General features: G+C 46.8%; 1 protein-coding gene across 1 annotated transcript in view; it reads left to right on the top strand.

Annotated features, from left to right (window-relative positions):
• The window catches only part of UBE3C (ubiquitin protein ligase E3C), an 81644-nt gene extending 70507 nt beyond the window's left edge, over positions 1-11137 (top strand). The window contains exons 20-23 of the mRNA XM_074315031.2: positions 3152-3340; positions 3421-3487; positions 6503-6633; positions 9587-11137. Coding sequence (XP_074171132.1) covers positions 3152-3340; positions 3421-3487; positions 6503-6633; positions 9587-9757 — 558 coding nt within the window. The 3' untranslated portion in view covers positions 9758-11137. The remainder of the gene's footprint in view (positions 1-3151; positions 3341-3420; positions 3488-6502; positions 6634-9586) is intronic.
• Positions 11138-12395: the final 1258 nt, after the last annotated feature.

Genomic DNA, 12395 nt, shown 5'->3' with positions numbered 1-12395 from the left:
TCTCTCTCTGTCCCTCCCTCCCTCAGTGCTGTGCTGTAATACTGAGTTCTTCACGAAAACTAAGATATGTAGCATGTTTTCCTGGCGCCCTCCCTAGACTGCAGGACTGTTCCGTGGTTTCTACACGGCAGTGATGTCTTCAAAACTGAAATAAAAAGCACACCAAGCTTATACAGGCATATAGTGTCTAAACTTTCTGGATGTTTTTTAAATGATCATCTTTGTGGTACTTGAATTTTCTGTCTGTTCCTTAATCTTTAAAGCTCCCTATTTCAGAAATAGGTATGGATTAAATCCTAGGTAAGAATAAAGGAAATGATGCTGCCTCAGGCCCCCGGCGCTCCCAGCACTCGGTCATCTCTAGGCATTTTTGAGAACAGACATCGACGCTGTAAGATAGAGTAAGAGTGAGGAAACCAGAACGGTTTTATTTGGTTGCAACTTATGTGGTTGCTTTTGTTTCAGCCTCTTCTTCTGTCCCGTAGAGCTGAAGCCTCAACAGTGCAAAGTTCAGATGTTCTTGGAAAGATGAGGTTTGTTCCGAAGGAAATTTCGGACGTTCACAGCGGTGCTGCTGCCTCGCTCCACCTGCGGTGATTTCAGAACGGCGTAGAGGCTCTGGGGCGGTCAGGTCATAACGAACCATGCAGGCTTTGCTAATGGAGCGTTCCCCACTTTTCTTTCGGAAATAGATGGTAATAGGGAGATGTCGCCTGGGTAAGAGTTCCATTAAAGCGCCACTGGTAATGTTGGAATCTGCTAAAAGGAAAAGTGTACAGGGAAGATGTTCCGATTAGTGATAGAAATGCCCCCTGAGCAAAGAGGTTACAGACGATAATGTGCACGAACAGTTACACTAACGAGGCCAACTGGGAAATTTAAGAAAGTCACTGGTAAAGCAACTCGTTTGGGGGTCGATCTTACAGATTTCTGTAGAAATGGATATAGAAACATGGTCCTCTGTACAGCTTTAAGTTTATAAAATACCATGACTTAAAGGTCTGTAATATGCAAATACTTCATTATGTTGGCAGGTTATGTTAATTAATCTTCCCTTTTAAAATAATGGTTTTGCTCTCAAATTTGTTTCTTCAGGGTAATCAATATGGCTGTTTGTTAGCCTGCTTAAAAAAAGAACATGAAATTTTAGACTACTAATTTATATCCACATCTCCCTTGAGGAAATGCTCAGGGTCTAAGATGGACCCATAAATAATCATCTGTTGTGTAGAAAAGCATTGAACTTGAGTCATGAGACCTTGGTTACAGTCCTGGTGTTGCTGCTTTGCTGTGTGACCTTGGGCCAGTCGAAGAAGACTTTATCTTCAAAAGGGGCAGAAGTTGCTGGAAGGATAGATGCAGTCTGTGTGTGAGGGGAGGCCCATGCCCGAGGGGAGGCCCCTGTCTTCTGTGGTGCTGGAACCTGCCAACTTTCGGAAGTGGCTGGGAGCGTGGCTCTTGATCTAGCTCCTGTTGAAAGATTTCAGAATGCCCTGAAAACCGACGTCTTGGGACAGTGTGACAGGATTTTAAACCGAGGTAGTTGATTAGGAGTTTAAACACCCACAGTGTAACCGCTTTAACAACACTAGAAATGTCAGTGCTGTCTGATTAGGCGGCGGGGGGCTTTGGGGGTCCTTTAACTGATCGCTTCTTGGGCCCTGCGTCTCCCACATCACACAGTAAGTAAGTACATCATCATTTATTACCTGCGTTAATCCACTTAAGGGGTGGGTGCTGCTTATTCATTGAAACAACTCCAGCCAGGCGACAGATGGCCTGTCAGTGGAGAACCACACGGCCCCCCCCAGAGGGGCTGGGGTTTGGAGCCCTTTCTGAGACAGTGGTTCAGCAGTGAGAATGTGATTTAGTGAGAGCGAGATGTCATCTGGAATGTGCAGAATTGAAAGAAGCACTGTGATAAAGCTGCATGACTTTCATAACGTGAGGTGGCCATGTAACCATCAGACTTAGCGTGATTTAAGGGAAGCTCATGAGCAGATTTTAGGGTAGCCTTTCTATAAAGGGGAAAAGTCGGGGAAGCTGTTGCCCAGCAGGACTGGTGTAGTCTTTCTACTCTTGGAATGGAACAGCTACCAGGACAAGTGATGGCTCCGAAGAAAATCACATGGGGGCTATTAATAGTTTCCCTGTCGTCCACAACCTGACAGCCCCAAAATGTTTGCCACCTGCGCGGCAGGTACGTGAAGCCTGTTCCGGGATGTCACTTGGTTCCCACTAGCAGCAGTCCCCGTACTAAGTCACTCCGGAACGTCTGCGCTCACTTAATTTGCATTTATTTCATATTTTTCTCGGCCCAGGCCTGGATAGTTTCATTCGAATGCATCGTGAATGCGTCTCGCTGTTTAAGTTCTAGTCCACAGCAGTTCCAAGAGCACACGCCTGTGCATGAACTTACAGGCTGATAGTTGTCCATGGCGTTTGTCGGGCCACCTGTTCTTGTCAGCTTACCTACGTGCAAGTCCATGTAGGCAAAGCAGATGTCGTCCGTCGTTTTACTGATGACAAAAGGGGACATAGTATATGTGTGGCCACACGTCAGAGAGGAGCAGGAACCAGCAGGTGCCTCTGGGACCACAGTGCTTGCCCACGGATACGCTGGCCATGTCCGCAGGGCTGGTTTCTGACCCGGCCCAGGCCCTGCAGGGTCTGAGTGTGGTCACGTGATGACCAGATGGGCAGACGTGGACTGGCCAGTTACCGCTGATTAAACCCACTGCCTGTGAGTCACAGTAAAGGACTTTACAGTAGCAGTGACGTCACAGAAATACAAAGAGACGTGGACACTGCTGTGTGTGCCAATGTGAGCAGTCGTTTTCCTTCGGCCTTAATCCCTTAAGCTACGTTTTCTCCAACGTGAATCCGTCTTATTTGTGCTGATCATTTGGTCCACGTCTTTGCCCACTGTGATTTCTGGTTTTCTTTCATGGAAGCGCCATGATTTCACGTGGCCTCAGTGCTTAGTACTTCGGAGAAAGCAGTCAGTGCTCTTCTAGACAGGGAAACGCCAAGCTGTGGCCCGTTCGGGCACATTCAAGTGTGTGGGTGCCGGCTGTGTGCTGTGTGTGCTTTCCTCTGTTTGCCCTGCAGTCCTTTGAAGACTTGCAGACCCGGGTTTTCATGTTCACAGGTGGTGGAGCTGAAGTTTGGCGGGAAGGACATCCCTGTCACCAGCGCCAACCGCATCGCGTACATCCACTTGGTGGCAGACTACAGGCTGAACCGGCAGATCCGGCAGCACTGCCTGGCCTTCCGGCAGGGCCTGGCCAACGTGGTCAGCCTGGAGTGGCTGCGGATGTTCGACCAGCAGGAGATCCAGGTTCGCTGCCAGCCTGCCCCTGCCTGAAAAGGCTCGCTTCAGATCTGCCTCCACCCTCATGAACTGAACCTTTTTTTCAGGTGTTAATTTCTGGTGCACAAGTTCCCATAAGTCTGGAGGACCTGAAATCCTTTACAAACTACTCAGGTATGTTATCACTACTGGTTACTTTTTCCTGAAGCTGGTATCGGAGGCCTGTTTCCAAAGTAATTTTTCATAGACTTTCTTGTATAGGTAGCACATTTTTAACTATGTGGGTTCAAAACCCAGAATGTGTAACGAGGCCCACAGTGAAGGTCCTTCTCCTGACTTTCCATCTGTCCCGCCTCCCTCCCCGCCCACTGGGAAACTGGACTTCCTCAAAATTAAAGCCTTTGTGCGTCAAAAGACCATTAAGAAAATGAAAAGACAAGCCACAGATTGGGAAAAACTATCTGAAAGTAATAACATCTAATAGTGGACTCGGTCTACAACATATAAAGGACTCTTGCAACTCTGATAGACAAACAACTGAATTTAAAAATGAGCAAAAAAATTTTAACTTCAGAAGATACAGATAAATGGTTAGTAAGCAAATAAGCACATGAACAGATATTTAACACCATTAATCATTAGGGAAATGGAAATTAAATCCTAATGCTATACCACTACAGACCCACTAGAATGACTATAATCAAAAAGGTAGACAACACCAAGAGTTAGTGAGTATGCGGAGAAATTGGAACCCTCTTGACTGGTGGGAATGTAAAATGGTAGAGTCTCTGGAAAAGTTTACAGCTATTTAAAAAAGTTAACTGTAGAACAACTGAGTTTTTGCAACAGAATGGGGCTGTACCCGTACCTCACACCATATACAAAAAATTAACTCAAAATGGATCAACAACCATATACAAGAGCTAAAACTATAAACTTCTTAGGAGAAAATAGGAATAAAGCTCCATGGCCTTGGATTTGGCAATGGATTCTTAGATATGATATCAAAAGCACAACTAATGAAAGAAAAAATAAACTGTACTTCATCAAAATTTGTGCATCAAGACATTGTCAAGAAAGTGAAAAGACAACCTGTAGAATGGAAGAAAACAGTGGGAAATCATAATTGATAAGGGTCTGGTATCCAGAATACATAAAGAACTTTTAAAACTCAACAACAAAAAGACAACCCAGTTCAAAAATGGGCAAAGGACTTGAATAGACATTTCTCCGCAGAAAATATGCAAATAACCAGTAAGCTCAATATCACTAATCATTAGGGAAATGCAGATTGCAGATCCAAACCACAGCAAGGTATACATAACATCCTTTAGGTGGCTGTCACACACACACACACACACACACACACACACACACAGAGAAAACAATGCATGTTGGTGCAGATGTGGAGAAATGAGCCCTCGTGCATTGCGGGTGGGTATGTAAAATGGCCACTGTGGAAAATGGTTTGGTAGCTCCCCGAAAAGCTAAACATGGAATTGCTGCATGACTAGCAGTTGTGCTCCTGGGCATATAGCCAAAGGGGTTGGAAGCAGGGACTGGAACAGACACTTGTATACCTGTGTTCATGCAACCAAGAGGTGGAAATCACCCAACATCCATCTACAATGAAAGGATAAACAAAATGTGGTCTGTACATACAGGGAACATTAAGTGTTAAAAAGAAAAGAATTTCAAGTACATGTTACAACACGGATGAATATTGAAAACATTATGTTAAATGAAATAAGCCAGACACACACTAAAGGACATATATTGTGTGATTCCACGCACGTGAAATACCTGGACAGGCAGAACCCTAGACGCTGAGAGCAGATGAGCAGTTACCGGGCGGGGCAGGGAGTGGGGACTTGCTGTTGGGCTGACAGAGAGTTGGTTGGAAAGAACGGTGACGGCTGCACAGCAGTGTGAACATATGTAATGCCTCTGAACTGGATGCTTACAAATGGCTTAAATGGTGAATTTTATGTTATTTAAAAACACGAAACCGACCTAGACTCCTGCTGTGTTCAACGCTGTTCCCCCACCTTTCATCCAAGGCAACTTTGAAAAGTCTTTGGCGCTGGGCTGAGGTGAAGTCGCATAGCTCGTGGGTATGGTTTTGTTTAGGTGGGCGTCTGCAAGAGCACATTCCAGAAACAGACCAGGGCGTGGCTGTCTGTGGGTGGACGGAAGTGGACTGTGGTGACAACTGCAAACTCTCTAAACTCAAGCCGTTTACATGTGTGCATATTAAACGTGTATCAATGTGTGCGTGTCCCCCGTCTGTAGTTAATTCATATTGCTCTAAACTTGAACTCTAATGTCTGTGTAAAGGCAAATAATACCTAAGGTCACATTGTCCCCACTATCAAGTCATGAGTTTAAGAAAATGAGATCAATCCGGTCTCGCCTTTGCCAAGAAATTGTCTTGGGATGTTTGCATTACCCTATCTGCATTGAAAGCTTCTACCTTTAATGATCTGAGCTATTCCAGTAAATAGGTTTAAAATATTATCATATTCATTTTGGTGCCAATTAATGCACTTAAGATATTTTATTGATGTTATTTCTGTGGTATATTAACAATGAGGGAACAATATATAGCAATTATTTCAGTTTTAGGAAGCACTTAACTAGATGAAAAGCTGTAAATAGCAGACATTACACTTCAGAAGAGTGGTCTAATCGTGTGCTGGGTTGGTTGTCAGCCATGGTCTGTACCTCATGTCAGAAGGACAGACAGGTAATAAAGCAAACTAGACACTGAGGTCCCGTTGCCAAAATAACCAGCTCTAGTAGAGATAAAAATCCCAAGTCTCCCATTTTTAGATGTGTGACCATCAGTTAGGGCCTGTTACTTAGGGTCTGCTGCTCGCCACAGGTTGATTTTAACTCCCAGCAGAGCTCTGAAAAATCTGACCCCTTTGCAGCATTGTTTCCTGCCACGGCGCCTTGTAAATGCAGGGCATCCCCCATTCTGGCCTGGGGTGCTCTGGTACCTCTGTACTTGGCTTTCATCCCAGGAACAGCACGAGAGGTGTTCTTTAGATGTGGCTTCCAGCCGTGAGCCCTGCCTGTCACTGTGCCGGGCGCAACAGGAATGGGCCACCTGTACGTCTGACCCTTTACACTGTCCTGCTTTGGCACGTAGCTTATTTTTACTAAAACGTGTTCATTGTGTCACAGGAGGCTATTCTGCTGACCATCCTGTCATCAAAGTCTTCTGGCGAGTCGTGGAAGGGTTCACGGATGAAGAAAAGCGGAAACTGCTCAAGTTTGTCACCAGCTGCTCCCGACCCCCACTCTTGGGGTTTAAGGTACACGACTTCTGGGCCATGTCCTAGGAAGAAAGGCTGCAGGTTGTCAGGTGTGGTCACGTGAAGTACACAGCACACACTGTTTCCAGAGAGTCAGGTTTACAGTGGGGTGCTTTGGAACCATGGTGGTTTTGTTCACTCTGTTTAGCTACGTTAACCAGGTGTGTAGCGGGGTCAGTGAGGTGCCTCTTCTATCGTCCCTTACGTGTGCGGGGTCGGCCCGCGATGTCATGCTCGCACACGGTGGTGGTGATGGCCTGTGATGGTCTGCATCTGCCCCGCTGACTAACGTCAGTTCCCCTCCTCCCCGTCTGTCACCATCTTGGGCCATTGTCATTGTCACTACCGAGCTGAGCAGAACACAGGCTCAGAATGGGACAGAGTGTGTGTGAGCAGAGAGGTGGGAACTGCAGCACGTTTCCTCCTGGTGGCTCGCTGTCACTCATTTTGTACCCTTTCTGATCATTAATGTTGACCTCATATAATTTGACTTAATGTTTTTAGTGGTTAAAATTGGTCGAAGCATAGTTAGTGTTCCCCTTCTTCGTTGTAAATTAAAATGAAGCAGCATTAATAGTTTAAAGATACAGTGGTGTTGGTAATACAGAAGAAGGACAGGTTAGGTGACCTGGTGAAACTTCAGGTAGGTCACTCCAGCAACCTTTGAAGATGAGTTAAACCTGAGGTATTCTTTTCTTTAACTTTTTACGTTGAAATTATTTAAAATGTGTAGAAAGGTTGCAAGAATTCAACAAAGAACATCTTAACCCACGATTGCCAATTGTTAACCTTTTGCCACATTTGTGTTCTTACTCTGTTTCTTTTCTGAATCATGTGAGAGTAAGTTGAAGACCTCTCTCTCCTGTTCCTTGTACCCGTTTACTAAAATACAAATACTCGTACGTAACCGCAGTTAAATGTTCCAAATGGCCCGCGGTGAGACTGCTGTTATCTCACCGAGCAGCTCGCAGTGTGGGCCTGGGACCGCAGCCTCATGTACCTGAGACCTGGTTAGAAATGAGCATCTTCAGCCTCCCCCTGCCCCGTGACTCAGACCCCAGGAGTGGGCTCAGCACTCCAGGGCGTGGGGTGCGCTGAAGCCATACCCACTGTCCCACAGCATCCCTCACACAACGTGTGTCCCCACTGCGGGGTCCACGCCAGGGCCGCACATCACAATTAGCTGTCCTGTCTCCTCAGTTCCTGTTGGTCTGTGTCGTGGACGTTTTCAGTGGGTGCAGGCAAGTTATCCTGAGACTGTTGCTGGAGCAATCCCACTCCTCCGAATGTGCAGTAGTCAGGACAGATGACGACATATGCTCACACCGCACTCCTGCAGCCGTTGCGCACAGCATGGTTCGTGACGGCCCAAACCTGGGACTAGCTCAGACGTCCATCAGGTGGTAGTGGCTAAGCACAGTGGTGTGCCCACACAGTGGGCAGCTGCAGAAATCAGAGGGAGCCCAAGTCCTCTGTCCCCTGCGTGCGTGAGGAGTTGACATTAGCTTTCAAAATCCTAAGTAGAGTCACAGTGGAAACCTTCTCTTCCCTGTTGATGGCCCCGTACCGCCAGAATTGAGTTATCGTCCTACCATGAAGAATACTTTTTTGGAAGCCATGAGACATTCTTCCTATTTTAGAATTTTTTCAATGATCTAAAATAGATTCAATGTGAAATCTAATTAAGAGTTTTCAAATGTTTTTGCAATTGTCAGGTTAAGACTCCAGATTTGGAAAAATCACCTTAATATTTATGCTTTCCAGTTAGTTGAGCGTGCACACTGAAAGGGCTGGCAGACTTCAGAATTAAAAGAGGAGACTGTCTTTGAGTTGAAGTTCCATAAGTAGCAGGCACATGCATAATTTAAAAGTTATGAAACTCCTTAGTGCCAGATTATCGGAGAAGAATAACATCTGCTAAAGCTAATTAAAGTTTAATATGTTTAATGAATGTGATTGTTACAGACAAAAAAATCATTAAAGTGCTGTAGAAAATTGTTAAGTTGCCATCAGGCCACATAATAAATTGATGATTTTTCTCACTCTGAATTAATGCAAATTCCCGTTGTACTCTGTTGAATTATGCATGAAATGGTGCCCTTGACTCAGATTTCAATAAAGAACTTCATTTTTTTTACTTTTAAGACTCGAAGTAGGAAATTCAATTAGCATTATGAACGAAACACTAAAATGTGACATTTAACTGCAAAATATATTTCAAGCTTTCCATTTCCCCAATCACTTGACCATTTACCCAGCGCTCACTGGCCCTACCTTCAGAGCCTTTTCTATTTCAAAAATGTGATGGTTTTATTTTACTTTACTCAAGCATTTGAGAAAATTGCTGTCTTCAGTGTACTCAGAATGCTAACTAATAAATGTTGTTTCTGTTTCTCTTTTGGTTCCTGTTCTAAATTTTCATAGGTATTTCAAGTAGTGTATAAACTATAAATAGAAGACAAGACCGTGGTTTTGTAGGCTGTATCACAGGCCACCTGTCGTTTCAATGAGGTTTATATTGTAACAGTGAAGAGATGTACAAAGATTGATAAAAAGCATATAGGTCTCTTTATGCAGCGTTTTGTGGGCTTCGCCCATAGATGAAAGAAAATGCAGCTGCAGCGTGCCTGCCACGCTTGGTGAGGTGGCGTAGACGGGCCAGGGACATGGCTCTGCTTTGGTTCTCTGGTTCCCACTTCAGTGGTGAGCGGGTAATTATTTCCTGTACTGTTTGGGTAGTTTCCCTGTAACAAAATTAATGTTTTCACTATAGGAAAATCGGAATTGTGGTTGAGTGTAAGAAATTTCAACTAGAATAGCTGTTACGTCTCCCATCCGGGCCACTGGCGCGTTTGCACAGCTCGCGTCTGTGTGGCTATGTTTGTGCAGAGGACAGGGTTTGGGCGGAATGAAGCCGCTGTGCTCACGCCGGCCCGCGCGCCCGCTCTTGCAGGAGCTGTACCCCGCCTTCTGCATCCATCACGGCGGCTCAGACCTGGAGCGGCTCCCCACGGCCAGCACGTGCATGAACCTGCTGAAGCTGCCCGAGTTCCCAGACGAGGCGCTGCTGCGCAGCAAGCTGCTGTATGCCATCGAGTGCGCCGCGGGCTTCGAGCTCAGCTGAGCGGAGGCTCCGCCCGCCGCCGCCGCCGCCGCCGCCGCGTGAGTAGCGCCTTGGGCTGCCCTCCGAGCGAGCGCTCAGGCTGCACCCCAAGCTCTCCCAGGCCCCCGCCCGTCACCCCCTCCTCCACCTTTCACATGATTTGTTAAGATGTGCTCGCTTATGTAGACGGACATCACTTTTCAGATAACTTAAAGTGACAAATGTCATGTGCCATGTGGCTAAGTTAATAATTTTGCCAAGAAGAGCACAGTTTGAAGACTGGTGGCAGCTCGGTGAAATTAACCAAAGATGCAGCTCTGGCTTTGCCAGTGGGTTCCAGGCTCGGGGGCGGCTGCGGGCTCGGCCTGGCCCTCGGCCTGCGGAGTCGGGTCTGAGAGCTGCAGATGCTGACTCGCAGGGCCTGGCTTCTCCTGCAGTTGAATTGTTTACAAGCCTAATTATCAAAACTGAAGGCGTTTCTTCCTGCTGCCTTTTCCCAAAGTGGTTAGGTTTGGAGAAGAGCTAGAACGATTGTATTTTGTTTGTGCTTTTTAAGCCATTTCCCCACCATAGGACTAGCATGCTTGTGTTCGGTATACCATTGACCTGCATCATGGTGGTTGGGGTATTACTGCGTGTGGGTGTATGTGAGGTGGGTACTTCATTCTTGTTCCATTTCTGTCTCCACTTGGTGCCTGGGGAGCGTTCGAGGAGGGGAGGGTCTCTGTCTAGTTCCTGTGGCATGTGTGTGACCTACGATACATGATGACTTGGGGAGAATAGACACTGAGCATCGATTCCAGTCACTTGAACCAAAGTGCTGGGCTGCACCTTTGCCTGCAGCCCACTGTGGCTGGGCCTGGGGCCGCCCGCCCGCCCTCTGCAGCCCGGGCTGACTGGCCGGTCACGTGGATATTGGGGTAACTCACCACGCGTCTGCACCCTCCGCTTCCTCAATGGTGCTGCTTGGAAGGAAGACGGGACAGTCCCCGACTCGTGTCCAGGGGAGGAGTGTTGGAGTTCTCTCATAATAGGCACTTTATCAGGACCTGACTTGTTGCTGGGTGATTTCAGTCTCTGGACACGGAGTATTTCAGCGCGGCGGCTGTGAGAACAGTGACCTCGGCTGATGCCGGGGCACGGAAGGTCTCGGTCTGACTTCTGTCTTCCACGGCCGGCATCTGTCACTGGAGCTCTGGGGGCTGTCCTGTTGAATTGGCCAGAACTAGCAATATACTTTTAACTGTGGGGAAACTGAATGACACTTTTAAGACAATGACCATTATCAAAACAAAATGTATAATTTCTTAATTTGAATAATAAATTAAGTGTTTAAATGCTATTTGTAGTCTTGATATACAGAAATAAAATAACTAGGGTTTGTCCTTGGTTTTATTTTCATTTGAGGTTGTTTTATGTCGAATGTTCCATATCTTCTTCTTAGTTAATTTGTACTTTTTTTATCAGTATTTTGGAAATATCTGGGACTGAAGAGAAATGGGCAATTACACTTATTTGGGTTTTTTTCCTCAGCTATCCTGAGCTTATTTATTTGTATGTTCTAATGGCTAAATATTTGCATTAAATGTTTTTTTCCCCGAGGTTGTGTTGGCGTCATACCCCAGATCATTGTGGTTAGTTCTGTTCTATCCTAGGAAAACCACGACTTCTCAGTGTGAACTAGTTTTATCACAGGTGTCATCGGTGAATAAGTGTGACAGTCAGATGTGCTAGACAGTGATCCTGTCCTCTGAAACGCACTGTTAGAAGCTCCAAGCAGGCTGTGCCCCCCCCACGTGTGCTGGGAGCGTGCCCGTGGCTGGTGGTGAGAGCCCGCGCTCTGCTCTGCGGGGAGGGATGGTCACCTTGCATTACATTGTTAAGAAAAATGATACCAAAGGGACATTCTCCTCTCCTCACTGTTGTGGCGCCTTTTTCTGTGTTCTGCTCCACTTTTTTCTTCTGGTAATTTCACGCTCCAACCTAAACATTGAATTAAAGGGAAGGTTATCTCAGGCATTTCTCACAAGCTGTTACCTGCAAACAGGTGTTTGCTAGGTGTCCTGCGCAAGCTCATTGGGGAGCTTATCTCACCAGGGTGCCGACTCCACAGTGCGCTGCGCTCCTTCGCGCCATGGCTCTGGGGGGCGCGGAGCCTCTGTGGCACACAAGCCTGCAGTCCGCTCAGTCACATCCCAGACACGGACCTGCTGGTGACAGGCCATACAGATGGAGGCGGGCTCTGCTGGGGTGGCGGAGGGGGCATGAGCTGGAGCAGCTTGGTGTTCAAGCTGCCTCGTACTTCAGAGAAGGACAAACAGCTAAAGGTCTACAATGATGCGAGTGGCCTAGGAGCCTAAAATCGGAGAGCAGAGCTGCAGTTTCGTGGATTTCTTACAGCCAGGACCAAAACACAGGCTGAGAGCAGTCAGCTTTCTGACACGTATACTCCAGGCCAGAGCGCATTCCGTCAGCAGCCACACACTGTGCCACACAGGACGGCAGCTTTCCCCAGAATTTGTTTTAGGGGGACATTTCTCCCCGAGTGAAAGGTGTGTAGTTGGGCTCTTTTGGGCTTCTGAAGGCTTGTTCCTGGCACTGCGGTGTGGCCAGAGTTGACGATGTCAGGAGGCTAGGTGACCAGCAGGTCCAGTTGGGA

The sequence above is a fragment of the Rhinolophus sinicus genome, chromosome 8, assembly GCF_057876585.1.
Source record: "Rhinolophus sinicus isolate RSI-liver-muscle chromosome 8, RSI-T2T, whole genome shotgun sequence".
In the NCBI taxonomy this organism is placed as follows: domain Eukaryota; kingdom Metazoa; phylum Chordata; class Mammalia; order Chiroptera; family Rhinolophidae; genus Rhinolophus; species Rhinolophus sinicus.
Note: the sequence above shows the minus strand (reverse complement) of the source record. Positions and strands in the feature narration are given on the sequence as shown.